This window comes from Parus major, chromosome 2 (assembly GCF_001522545.3).
Source record: "Parus major isolate Abel chromosome 2, Parus_major1.1, whole genome shotgun sequence".
In the NCBI taxonomy this organism is placed as follows: domain Eukaryota; kingdom Metazoa; phylum Chordata; class Aves; order Passeriformes; family Paridae; genus Parus; species Parus major.
Window position 1 is genome coordinate 16,313,708 of NC_031769.1, and position 14,365 is coordinate 16,328,072.

General features: G+C 38.1%; 1 protein-coding gene across 3 annotated transcripts in view; it reads right to left on the reverse strand.

Annotated features, from left to right (window-relative positions):
• Positions 1 to 211: 211 nt before the first annotated feature.
• The window catches only part of MYO3A (myosin IIIA), a 112,185-nt gene continuing 98,031 nt past the window's right edge, over positions 212 to 14,365 (reverse strand). For 2 of the 3 annotated variants that reach the window (XM_033511442.1, XM_033511451.1), the window contains 4 exons: positions 7,890 to 7,999; positions 5,313 to 5,353; positions 3,444 to 3,584; positions 212 to 1,596 (listed from right to left, as the gene is read on the reverse strand). In XM_033511442.1, the coding sequence (XP_033367333.1) occupies positions 1,482 to 1,596; positions 3,444 to 3,584; positions 5,313 to 5,353; positions 7,890 to 7,999 (407 nt within the window). In that variant the 3' untranslated portion in view covers positions 212 to 1,481. Of the gene's footprint in view, positions 1,597 to 2,450; positions 2,597 to 3,443; positions 3,585 to 5,312; positions 5,354 to 7,889; positions 8,000 to 14,365 lie in introns of all 3 variants that reach the window. The other variant, XR_002001455.2, reaches the window with a different exon arrangement.

Below are 14,365 nucleotides of genomic sequence, written 5' to 3' on the forward strand. Positions count from 1 at the left end.
AGAAAACCACTCCAGGCTCCCTTCGTGTGAAATTGCAGTCTGTTCCAGTTGCCGCATCACACTGGCTTGCACGTAGACAATAACTCCAGCTTTCCACGGCCAGAGGCTGCTGTGAGCCCTTCCCTGGCTTGCTCACTCATTCCCCAGCCCAGTGTTTTGTCGGTGCTGCGTGTAATTCAGACACAACCAACCGTATTACTGTTTTGTACGTTTTTATTTACTTTACCATTTTAATTAATACATAACAAAGCAACTTTACAACATTTCAAAATTTCGACAATTTATAGCAAATTTTACATTGCAGTGCAATTTAATCGGGTGCACAGCCTTGTACCTAGTTACAGATCAGGAAGCGGTGGTTATCTGTCTCTGGGGAAAAGGCCGAATGTGCGCGGTGAACGGACAAAACCCAGCCCCTGTGGCTGACTGCTGCCGCCAATTGTCACATTTAGGAGAGCTGAGGAACGGAGTAGGATCAGGCCTTTATGCTGGCATCATGAAATTTGCCTTCTCTTGCTTTGCAGCTGGGAACATGCAATTATGAATCCTGAAAAAAAGCGCTGCAATTATCTGTGTGATTTCTGTGAAATAAGGTCTTCTGAATAAGGAATTGGGGAAATTTGACCACTGCGGCTATTGCTTTTATTTTCATTTAATTTCTAGTGGAACTGATTAAGAATGATCACTACATTTCAGCAGCAATCAACCAGAGAGTGTATTTATATTCCTTTCTTGGTATCTCAGAGATTAAAATTCGTAAAAATCTAATGCAAATGAGAACAAAGCAAACGTGATTTAAAAGTTCATCACATAGTCACAAAGCTCAGAGGCAGAGAAGAGGGCTGCATATACTTCCAATAAATGGACATCTCCAACATAAAGAATATATACACAATATTGACCTTTAAAACTGGCTACTACCGTTACAGTAAAGTCAATAATGAAATAAACTGCCATAGTATGCTATCCAGTTAATTGTATACATTAATTTTCGTTAGAGGGACACTTGCTACAAAGAAGGTCATCCCAAAATTTAGGCAATGTAAACTAAAATAAGCAGAAATTCCCCCATGATGCTCTTGCAATTTTTTTCCTGTAAAACAATTCATTAGAAACAATAACTAAGGTTTTCTGAAGGTGCAGATGGAAATTTGAAAGCTTAATTAGGGAACTATAAAGTAAACTTATTTTGATTGGATGAGACTGATGGAAAAAAAAATACGCACTGAGGAAGTTAAACTAAATTTAATAATTTTAGAATGTAGCAATGGTTTTTATATTAGAGAAGAATACTATATGTGACTGACAGTGTCCCTTTGCAATGGTGTTGGGCTGTAAACCACAGTAATCCATATTCACATGAAAACACACATAAAACATTGAAGATTTAAAAAAAAAAGAAAAAAGGAAACACATGGTATAAAATGATAAAAAAAATTATGCTAATAAAAGCCAAATGGCAGCAGGAACAGCAGCAGCAGCTAGAACTGCTGGATAAGGCGCCGGCGCTGTGAGGTCTTCCGCAGCAGTCGTCTGTAGTCATAGGGATTATCTTCGGCTTTGCTCTCTTCCAGGGGTCTTTCTGCAACCCTCGACCTAGGGATTATGCACAGAAGTGTTTCAGAAATTAAAGTAAAAACATTTACCTTGGCAAACACTTCTAATCGACTGCTTAACCTCCACCCTTGTGGGGGAAAACAAAAGGAGAAAGAAAAAAAATCAGCTGACTTTGCTAGGCCTCTTCCTGTGCTGCACAAAACAGGCACCTCGGAACAAACACATTATATGCTAGAAGCAGATCAACACAGAAGAACAACATGTTCTTCTATGAAGGGGACATAACGAAAGGACATAAAAACATTGAGAGCATGAGGATGTGTTGCAGTAGCATTTGCCTGATAGTTACTGCATCAGATTTTCAGCTGGCATAAATTTGTTTGCTTTCTATTTAACCTGCCAGTGGTCTTCACTGTAAGCATCCATCTCATTTTATTTTCAGATGGCAAGATGCATTTGGATGCCACCTCTGACAGGCTGGAATTGTGACCTGGCATCAGCTGTTACTATGGAGCAAGATTAAACACAAAAGACAGTTAGTTAAAAAGTAAATTAGTCTGAAATAATTACAAAAATTTCTAATGTTCTACACTTAAAGTGCTCCCACCACTTGTCCTATACCAATGTCAAAGGTAAACCGCTAAACAAAAAGTGCTTGAGTGCTTCACTTCTGTAGATTGAAATGGTTGTGCAATCTTTATATCCTGGTGACCCTATTCAAGAGATACTGAAGTGCAGGAATACTTATTAATTGCATTCATCTCCCCTCTAAGGTAACTGCAAACTTAGACATACTTTGTTTCACTATGGCTACTTAGGCTGCAATCAGAACAGCAAACTGTAAAGGGTAAGAAATTCCTTTTAGTAAGCTCAGTAGCAAACTTTTGACTCACCTAAACCAGACCTCAGGGTGACAGATTTGGTGAAATTAGTCACCTTAGAACTACAACATTTTCTAATGGTTGCAAACTAAATGGTGACTCCCTCATATTATTACTTTTAATTATACATCTTCAGTTTCCTGAAACTAATTTAGATCCTGCATGAAAAAAAGGCCAGACATGAAATAGGTAAGGTGCACAAAACATTCTACATTGTAAATGTTCTACAAACATCTCCTCTGTTACTACAGATACACTTTCAAATTCAACACTCCTCCCAGGCTTACAGTTTCCCTTAAGACTTTGACCTAGACAATATTCCAAGCTTTTCTTACATTTAGGAACATGCAAGAAGATACAATTATATTAAGATATATAGATGCGTGTTTGCATGTTTGGTGTGTTGAGTGCATTGGCAAGAGTGAGAATATCAATTTCCTTATCCTGGCAGTGATCACCCTTTATAAAGCCTATGTGGGAAGAGAGGAGGTCAAGCGAACCCTCCCTTTGGGGTTTTTCTCCTGGCTGTCCACCTTGGTGAGGTGCTTGCAGGCTACAGACACCTGTGCTGCCACAGGTCAGCAGGAGAAGGAGGCAGTCAAGCTGGAGTTTTACCTGCAGAAAGTCTAGTGCATGTCCGCCTCATTTAAAACCTAACTAATCAGAAATACAGTTTATAGGTTCTGCTTCAGTTTAATTTTATTTTAGATCAGAGATGCAGAATGTCTGTCCATCTGGCCCTTGGGAAACCAAAAACTGGCAGGTCGCTGAACACCAGTCACACTGGCATTTGTCCCTCTTGCATGGGGATTAGCTCAGATATTCCCATTTTGAGATGGGAAATTTTAGCTATATGTTTTGCAGGATAATTTTGCAAAATTTTATGTCTAAAATAGTAGATTTATGTGCAATTTGAAAGTGCATTTCTTTACATTTTATTAATATTTTGAATGTATCAATGAGGATAATATTTATTTTCTCCTATTACTATTTTGTATGAATTACCGCTCAGTAGCTCGTAAAATGGAAGTCCTGCGCTCAATTGGGTATCTCTTCCTTCTTGTGGTAGTACTGCTGTCCTTGGAGGTGGAGTCAGTAGATGAAATTTCTTGGTAGTAGATATCTAAATCTAGCACTTTGCTCAGACTGTAAATAAATAAGAGCACTAAGTTAACAGTAGAACTTTTCAATATTTTTTTCGACATGCAAACCCAAGGCAGGCAAATACCATTATTAGTTCTGTTTATGTGCTGAAGATCTAAGCAAAAAATATATAGGCACAAAAAAATCAGTCTCTGAAGTATGACTGCTGTACGGTGTAGATACTGAGAATTTTGAAATGCTAAATACTTTTATATATTCATAAAGGAGACACAGATTACTGAAATTGTTTGGGCTTGCCATTAGACTCAGTGGAGAGGCATTTTTATGGTATAATTAATCTGGTCTATTTCAGATATCTCTTTGAGCAAGAGATGAATCATTTTCCTAAAGATGACTATTTTTTTTCCTCAAAATAAGAGAGTCTAAAGCAACTAGTTCAGATATAGGTGTCAATAATGCAGTTATCTCTTATTTTGTTACGTGAATGCTATCCAAGGTATTATACATACAGAAAAAAATCAATCCCAACATCCATTTTACTATGGCAAAGGAAAGAAATAATATCCTGAAAAAGAAACTGAATAGACAAGTTCAGAATTCAATCATTGTTAGAAACCAGAATTAATTGATTTCACTTGCTATATTCCACTAATACAGAGTCAGCACATGAAAGAAGATGCAGTCAGGGAACAGGTTAACTAAATTTACGATGAGTGAAACCTAACTGAGGCCAATGAGAAAAAAAACACTAGATTTTGCTGTTAACACTAGATTTTGGTGTTTTAGTTATTTTTTTCCTCCTAGACTGGACTCATTAGGTGTGAATATTTTTTAGGATCCAAATAACACGAGAAAAAAAGCTGAAAGAGACCAAACATGGGGGACATGGATATAAGGTCCTCTAAGCTGCGGTATAATCAAGTGCAATTTAAATTGCGGTTGAATGAAGCTCAATGCTGTGAGCACATTTTATACAGATGTGATGTCATGCAACATCCTCTAAGATACATATTTTAACCATGGAGTTTGTATTCTGCAACTTCAGCCAAGGATAGTGCAGAGAGCCCATTCATCTGGCAGCTATGAGCAGGCTGCCACCGCACACATGGTGCCACAGCAGTGCACTGAGGGGGCAGCAGAAAAGCCTCAGTATAGAAACACAAATAAAATAAAGCTATGATGTATGTCAGGAACTGTGAACCAGGTCTGCAGCACACATAAGGATACAGAAGGACAGAATATACCTATTGCTTCCTTCTTTTCTGCAGAGATCCATCAAAATAGGTTAGTTACATTGGGAAGAAAACGCATCTGGTTCAAATTTCAAGGGCTGCTCTTCTTTAGCTGTTATTCATAGTTATTGTTTTAATTTTTTATTGTCTATTTCCAGACACTCATATATTTTGAGGAGAAAATTTTGACAGTCTTTGTATTTTTGCTGACAAAAAAGAACTGGTTGCCCATTTGCTTTGACTAGAATTTTAAGCACCTTCAATTATTTTCTGTGTCAGAACTATCTTTGATGTGAACCTTATCTTATTATAATGCCTGTGTTACCATGGTAAAGGACCATGTTTTAGGAAAACTGAATGGCTGAATTCTGTAATGGATTTTAGTCAATGAAAATTGCATTTTAACTTTGTATATATGTCCCCCTGTGAACCACCAAATTACCATTCTTTCTTCAATGCTTTATTCTCCTGGTTGAAGCACAGCTAAAAAGTATTCTAGAATACTGGAGTGACAATAGTGAGATAATGAAAAAATTACCTTTCTTTTCTTGGTTTCCGTTTTTCATCTTGTATTGATTTCTAAGAAAATAAAAAGTAATTAAAAATACTAAAAGGAAAGCTTATGCAAACACAATTCATCAGTGTTAGATAGGAGAGTGTTGTATATTTTTCAGTAAAAAAATTATAGCAAATAAGCAAATGTCCTAGAAAAATGTCTTTTAAGAGCCTTTGAAACTGAGAATGAGATTAGCATTTTTGCTCCCAAATTTATTGCCATACTGTTAAAAAAGCCAAAGTAATGATGATCAGAACAGAAAAAGGAGATCTAAAACTTCCAAATAGCTATGGCTGTTTTAATAAAGTTGACAACACTATCTCACTGAGGCAAATTTACTGTGATGCCATGAGAATTTCCATGAATAGAAGCAATGCAGTGGGAAGAGGCATAATCCTATTCTCATTAATGCCAATGTAGTCTACACACAGGTTTAATAGAATAAAATGGACAAAGGCCTCAGTTAAAAACAGTATAACAGGTGACAAAAGAACCTTTAGGATACAAGATTTCTAAAAATGCAGAGGAGAGGAGATTCATAGGGAATGTGAATAATTTCTTATCTCTAATGGAATTCTATCCCTACAGCCAAAACAATGCTATGTTGCAACACCCAATGCATCATACTTTAATGGCAGTGTTTTTTAGTGCAGATTGTGGTCTTAATTGTGTTTCTTGCAAATGTGTGAAAATGTATTAGAACTAGGGACTGTAAAGTCCCTGAGAATCAGAAATCCTGGTGGACTTCAGTATGCAGGTAAATGGACATGACTTACAATTCCAAAATGATAGGCTGATTTAAAGAAATATACCCCAAAATAAAATTCTTGTACCTTATATGAACAATGGGCTATTGTCAGGCTTCATTTATACCTGTACACCCCTTCAGGTCATCTGATATGCAAGGAGATAAGTGAGAATGTAAAGTGTCTAATTAATGTCTGTAGCATGATGTGAGAGAAATATCTGATTTTGCAAAAGATAGAGAATTATTTATTTTTTTTTTTAAATGCACTCATATTCTGTTTCTTCACTTTCATCTGATCTGGGCTTGATAATAATCTGTGAATGCCTGAAGGTCACAGATTTCTAATAAGGTAGAAAATCCGTAATAGCTGGGAAAGCCGACTGCCCTCTAAAGCTAACCTAAAGTTAAAGCTTAATGACTTACCCAGGGTCTAAGAATTTAACAGCTAGTAGGTCTCCTTTCTAAGCTTTGGTGGATAGATATTTACATTGAACCTTTCCCTGACCAGTGAACTTCAAGACAGGTTTCTGTTTTTCACAACTTCTTGCAAATACAATTAATTAAAAGTAATATTGATTAATACCTTGAAAAGCTGCTGCTAAAAAATTGATTAAATATCTCCTGGCACCACTGCAGTTTTTGTCTGCACTGATGCCATGGCTGTTTTCTGGTATGGAGCTGGCCATGTAAAAAAATTAGCTCTCAGAAAACACTGTTTTCATGACCCTATAGTCTTAGTTTCCTAGATAGGCATTTACTTCAGAACCGCCCTTCTCAGAAATTTCTGAATATAGATTCTGTGTCATGCCTTTCATTTCAGTCCTTTATCTCACCAAGCTTGCTTTCACAAAACAAATTTTATTTGTACATGCAAATTTATTTTTAAGAGTGTAATTTCTTTTCAGAATATCACCATTCCAAAGCTGTGTTATTTCAAAGCCCCAGAATAAAACATGGCTGTATTTTTTTTGTTGTTTTTTTTTTTTGGTATGCCAGACACAACCATCCCTACAGGCCCTGGTGACACCTTCTGTTGAAAGGAGAAGCAATTGCTACGGTTAGTTTATTAGCTGGGTTCTCACCGGCTGTTAAAATAGGTCACTAAGATACAGGCACCTCGAGCAAATCAGTTTAATTGCTTTTTTTGTTGGAAGTGCTTTCTGAGCTGCTTTTACATTTTCACTCTTTCTGCTTACTTTCTTGCCTTTTTTCCTATATTTAAGGGCACTGAAGTCAAGAGGGGAAAGCAGCACTCTGTATCTGAACTTGGACCAAAGGCTATATATAGAGACACTCAAATCCATTAGTCTCCTGAGCTGTTGGTATTTGCCAATGCCTTCATAATCACAATCTGACACATTTATAAAGGAAGTTACAGTGTGCATACTAATACAACTTATTTTAGTATTTGCTCTCTCTGCAAGATCAAGCACTAATTTAGATGCTCAAAATAGCTCCCAACAAACCTGTGCCTCTCCTGGTTCTCTCCTGTGACTTACAAAGAAACTATGGAGACAGGGCACTTGATTTGGGTATTGAAAGTGAAAATGCTATTTATGCACATAATGAAAGCATGTATGTTTAGGTAAAAAAAGTAAATACTGGTCTGACATAGTTCCCCAGTCTGGGTAACACTGTACTTCTGTTTCAAGTCTCTCGTTTGAAATGTGAAGTTTGTGGCCTGTCTGCTTTCAGCAGGACAAAGGTTTTATGCTGCATTAGAATATAATAATGGGAACTGGGTGATTAGAAAGATAGTTTAGGTGTGAATTATCTGACAGTTTTAGCCCAGAAAAGCTTCTTAAACTCACATGTATTAGAGTGTAGTAGGTGGAGTCTTCTGGATTATTTAATGTCTTGGGCTTCCGTGGCCTTCTGGGGGGTCTCTGCATTGGGCGAGGGTCTTCTACTTTGGCCACAACTGTAAAAAAGCAGAAGATAGCAATGCTTATTTCTTCACAGAGCTGGAGGCTTTTGGAAAAAAAAAAGGAGAGAATTTTACCAAAGAGAGAAAAAAATCCACATAGTCACTTTTACTGCTTGCAGTAATTCAAGTAAGCAACTGGTTTGGACATTTACTTCAGAAAAGAATAGGTTTATCCACTTGAGTCCTGACTGCCCACAGGGACAAATCCCACATAATGAATGCCAGGCTGGAACAGCCTGGAGGTCTCCCTGGCACAGGTCTCGCCTTCTAAAAAGGGCTGATGCTCCACATTCAGAAAAGGGCTCTGAAGGGTAATGGCTACTGTGAGGCCACTGCCTTGTAATGGGGACCTGTGTGGCAGGCGTGATGCTCTTTTCAGACTCAAGTCTATCTTTAAGGTGCTGAATGAGGGAACTAGCATTATGCCTCTGTTTCAGAGGTTGTCCTCTACATTATCACAGTGAAAATTTTCCCCCAGGTGTCCTGCTGAGGCTTTTCATTTCAAGCCAGATTATGTGCCACTGGGCAACACAGCATAAACACAGCATGGGTGTCCACCACATCCAATGTAGTATGTATTAGTGTACTCAAATTCTGGTCTCTAGTTCTACAAAAACTTTCTGCAAATATGTGAAAAATGCCTTCACTCTAATAGAAATGAAATCAAGATTTTAACACAAAATGGAACTACTGTCCCCTGGCAGTGTCCCAGTTCAGAGTTAGATACTGACTTGCAGATTACATTGGCTGGCACATAAAGAACTAGAAAATATTTTGGGTATTTGCTTGTTGAAAATCTATATGCCATTCTCACAGTGCTATGATACAGGGCTGCTTGGGTTCATAGGTTGTTTGGCACAGAGACAACACAGAGTGCAGGGTTCCTAAAGACCACAGAACTGGCCCTGGAGGTAAAAGAGACCACAAATGTACAGCCTGATGAGCCTGGTCTCCTTCCCTTCAGCTTCAGCTCTAGGAAAAGTTAACGGTGACAGCAATTCCTTCATGATGAAGGAGAAGGGAGTTGCACAGCAGCAGAACATGAGTGGCAGAGGTGGGTCACAGAGACACATATGGGGTGGTGAATGAAGGCATAGCACAGTGAACTGAGTGTTTAAGGTATCTTGCATTATCCAGTGAGGTTTGATATTGCCCCGTCCCACCACAGATAATATACTAAGGACAGTGCATGAGAAAAAACATCTCCTTATTCATAAATGAATATAGTGTGAGGTTGGAATGGGGATCTAGATCCCAGTGAATTTATAAAGTGTGTTTTGCTGATATAATCCACTTCCACATGAAGTGACTTTAACACCATTTTGCTCCCCTATGACCAGAAGAAACCCTTCTACATGATAAAAATAAAAACTTTCCCATGTACAGCAGACATCTTTTTAATTAAGCAGGTATCACAATAATTTAAAATGAGAAATGATCAGTAATACATCAGTGTTGACTCCTGCAAAATTGGCTGTTTAAGTTTTTTGTTATGCGTGATAAATAAAGGCTTGTAAAGGTCATGGGTATACAGAGGAGCCAGAACGAATAATGTTAATTTAAATTGTAGTTGGATAATGATTACATTTACTGTTTTAGTTTCTTATCTGAAATGCAGACTGCTGCTTCTTCTGTAATGAATGAACAAGTATCTTTTTAACATTTTGCACCTAAGAGAACAATGGTATTTTTCTAAGTGAGGTTACAGATAATTCATGTAAACAATGAATTTTAGATGCAATAAATTCATTTCAGTAACCTGTGTTAAATATAAGTGACATTACTTGATTTCAATAGGTACAGCAGGCTTGACTTGGCTCTTAATGTGGGTTGTTGCTACCTTGCTGCATTTCAAATGGGCCACCTGGAGTTATCTGACTTTCCATTTGTTTGAGAGAGAGGCATATCTTCCCTATTCTATTTTTAAACACAACAGGAGTCCAAAGTGGAAACACTACCTTAAAAAAAACCCCTTAAAATTCAGTGCTGTTGAATAGAAACACCTAATGCCCTGTCTGTAGGACATTTTCAAAAATTTCATCTGAGATCCTGACTTCACAAAAATCTGAAGAAAGAAATGAAGCCAGTTTGGGGGGGCTCTAGGAAAATCCCAATGAAAAGGCTCTCATTATGCCTGAAGATTTTTTATTGTCCCCTAAGAATTCATCAATGCATAAGCTGTTACATTATTTAATTCATCAATGTCAAACAGATAAAGCATTATTGTGCTCCAGATTACAATTATTCCAACTGGAATTACTTGTATACTTCTTGTGTGTGTGTTCAGCAAAGAAGACTGCTTCATACATTCAAAAAATACCAATTTGACAATGATAAAGGTTTCAGTAAAAAAATTGCTTTTCATCTCAGCTCTTGTGTTGTACATATGTATAAGCTGTGCAAAAGAATTGAGGGGAAACAAATACCATGTTGGGGCAGCCAGCCTTATAAGCTTGGACCTCCATCATTCTTTTTTAAAACTGAATATAGGGCTGAAAATGCATTTCTGAGTTCTGCCTCCAAATTACACAGTAAGGTTTTGTTTTCCTTGTCTCATGAGAAAGTGAAGCTTTGATTTCCTTTTGCACTTAGATTTGCATGTTCACCTCTACCAAAATTCAGCAAATGAGGTAGTTACTTGTATTGGATAATACAAAGTAAAATTTGCTTTTTTATTAGTTTCTGATAAATACAAAAATAACTTAGTAAAATTGAAGGTTGGAGGTGCAAATTAAATACACAAATCTGATAAATGGTGAGTTTGATGTGTTTGTTTTCCAGATGGCCTATACCTTTCTGCAGCAGGCAAGGAAGCAGAAAGGAGGAGTGCAATAATTCACTTACTAACAGGGCAATTTTGTTGCTTCTGTTTTCCATTATAAAGAAAAGGTTTTTATTGAAGACCAGTCTCTCCATAGTAAAGTCTCTTCTAGCTTATTTTTCCTTAAGACTTCAAGTGTCTGTAGCAAGATCTGTCCATGTGCTTTCTATGTGCAAGGAAAACTGATGTTTCTCCTCTAATAGTCATTGACATTTTACAACACTGGTACAAAAACCATTCACACAGCAGCTGTTGAGCACTTTGGAAGTGCCAGGTTGGCACCACCACCCCTGTCCTACTAAAAGGGTAAATAAGATGCACAAAGACACATGGAGACTTGCTTCAGGTAACATCCTAGTTAGTCATTAGCAGTCCTAAGGACTGTGCTGAGATTCCCATCTCTGCTGCCAGCCCACACCTTGCTGTATCCACCTGAAGAGGTGCTGTCAGTGCTGGGACACATGCCTTAGGAGCAATGTGTAGGAGAAACTGGAAACTTTGATGCAACACAGACATTCCCTAAAGGGTTTACCAGGAGGAAGACACATTAAATAACAGGTTGAAATGGGAGGATTTTCCTCCTCAGATTTCCAAGTGTATCTAAGTTAGTACTTGGTTAGTAAAGGAAAGAAAAAAAAAAAAAAAAAAAAAAAGAGGTTAAACCAGTGATGATAGTAAAAGTTCTTGTCCATAGAATAAATGAAATACAAAGTTAAGGGCCAGGAAACGCATGTAAACGCTGTGGCTGCCAGATAACATTCAAGAAGGTTTATTGAATCTAAGAAAAATTTTTTATTCATATCAGTATCTCAGCTAGCTCGTTTAGCACTACCAGAAAGGTTCCTACCTAAGTTGCAGACACACTCAATTCTACAACAAATTAATACTTTCATACTCGGCCCTCACTGACATTCCAAATAGGCTGAAATGTGTATTCAATATGTATGTGTATCCTGAACACCACCACAAACTACAGGAACTGAGGAGAGCTGCATGTGCTTGAAACGTTCAAGGATGAGCAAGAACTGTTTGAATAAAGATGAGTCAGTATCAACAGCCCTTTAGGTTGAACTGTCTGTACATTCTGACACACAATGATAAGCTTGGAAGACAGCAATCTCGAGGAATCAACATCCGTGGAGGCTAATGTAAATTAACTATGACTTACAACAGATTTTATACTGAAGACTGGAGAAATAGTGTGGTTACAACTGTGATAAATATCTAAAGAACCAAAGGTCTCTATTTATTAAGCCACCTGGAGAAACAGACAAAGCCATCTTCAGGTCACTTAAGTGAAACGTTACATGCTTGATTTAGAGGTGTTACACATCTTATGGAGACAGAAGTATAAAGCCAGGCTCAGAATTAAGCAGGAAGAAAAACAAGATGAAAATAAGTAATTTTATAGGTTTTTTAGAGGGAGCTGAAAGTAATCAGTAAAAATGGAAATACAACAACTGGAATTCCAGGACTTGATAATGAGAAGCTAACAGGTATTACTGCTTACAACATTTATGTGCATACCTTTTTACTGTTCTAATTGTACACAGCATGAGGATGTAACTAAGTTTGGAATTTGCACTGCTTTCTACATTCTGATTAATAACTTTTAGGTATTTTTAATTCATTGGATGCTTAACATAGCCAGATTTGGAAATTATGGCTGATAGCTGCAAATTCTTAGCAATCTGGAAAAAACCCAGAGGGATTACTCTGGCACACATGTAGAAGTAAAAACTGCAAGAGACTGAGAACTTTCAGACTGTGTACAGCAGAGGCTAACAGTGTTTGATCTCTCAACACCTAAGTCCCACATCCCCATTGAGGGAAGAAGTTTCAGTCTCTGGCTGACACTAATTCAGAATCACAGAATAATAAACATTGGAGAAGACCTCTAAGATCAAGTCCAGACTGGACCATCTTTCCAGATGGACCATGGCATGATGTGCCCAGTCCAGCTGTTTCTTAAACACCTCCATGGATGGTGACTCCACCTCTTCCTTGAGAAACCCATTCCAATGCTTAACTGATGTTCAGCCTGAACCTCCCCTGGAACAGCTTGAGGCCATGTCCTCTCATCCTGTCGCTGGTTCCTGGGAGAAGAGGCCAACCCCCAGCTGGCTGCACCCTCCTGTCAGGCAGTTGTAGAGAGTGATAATGTCACCCCTGAGCCTCCTTTTCTCCAGACTGAACACCCCCAGCTCCCTCAGCTGCTCCTCACTGGACTTTTGCTCCAAACCCTTCACCAGCTTTGTTGCCCTTTTCTGGACTTGCTCCAGCGCCTCTCACCTTCTCTGAATCTGGTGACCTGGGATTACTGCTTCTTAAGAGGATATTTAAGGAAAATGGTGTATTCGCGACCTCCCAGATCTTATGCTCTGTCATGGATCTGAGCAACTCCCAACACACACCTTCTACATCCTGGCAGTGTGGTGCCCAAAGGACCACTCCTGTAGCCAAGAACCACCAGCCAGCAGTACTTGCCTACGTTGTTTTTTCTCCAGTCCCATGCCTCAGTGCTCCCTGGCTGACTACTCACTTGCAAAGACGAAACTCTGGCTGGTGAATGCTGCTCTGCTCACCCAGGGCTACACAAGCTCCCTTCCCCTTGCAAAGCCTGCCCATTAAATTCCCGTAAATAGTGCCTTGACAGCAGGAGGAATCCTGGATGAAAACCCTGCTTGTCTTATTGCCTTGTTTAGTTGAAAATGTCCTCAGCTGCATCAGGGTTCCTCTGACCAAGTAAATTTCATTCTAAATATAGAAAATTCTCTTCCTGAGATTTTGTACTTGAACTGTCATTTAATAAGTAGAGGGATGAGCACTATGATTCATCTGGGAAAAAAAGAAAAAAAGTCCTCCCATAATGATCAAATTCCCCTCACTTCAGGCTTTGATCTCAAAAAACCTGACAGCAGTCATTTGTGCATCTGTTCTGACACCACAGCAACCCAAGGCTCACCAGCACTCCAAGGGTGCAGCTCTGGGGTACAGCTATTACATTTGGCTGAAAGCATGTAAGAAACAAATATAACCTACTCAGACATTCCAGCCACAGAGAATTTTGTTTAATCCAGGAACCTCGCAAAGCTTGCTTTATGCATTTTATAAATACAAAGAAATTAATTTAAGAACAACTTACTTAACCTTGTGGATTTAAGATTAAATTAACCTTTTGCTCAGATGTTCTTTGAACTGCAAGCTTTGAATTTTTATTGAAGCCAAACAAACAAGCAAACCATTTTAAAAATGTGAGCATTTGTCACAGTATGCCATCAGCTGTTCCTCAGTTTTCCCCTTCTGTGAGTAGCAAATGTAATAAAATATTTTATCAGAGGATGTGGTAAGTTGTGTTATTGTATAATGGCCACCTACCCACAGAAAAAGGCAGCCAAGCTCTCTTATCTAGTTATAAAATACAATTCATGTGCTATATGTTGTAAAACAACATATAAAACTAGTGAAGCTGATGAAAAAGTGTAAATAAATGTAAATGACTGACATAATTACAAATAGGTAAATACCACATGATTTGA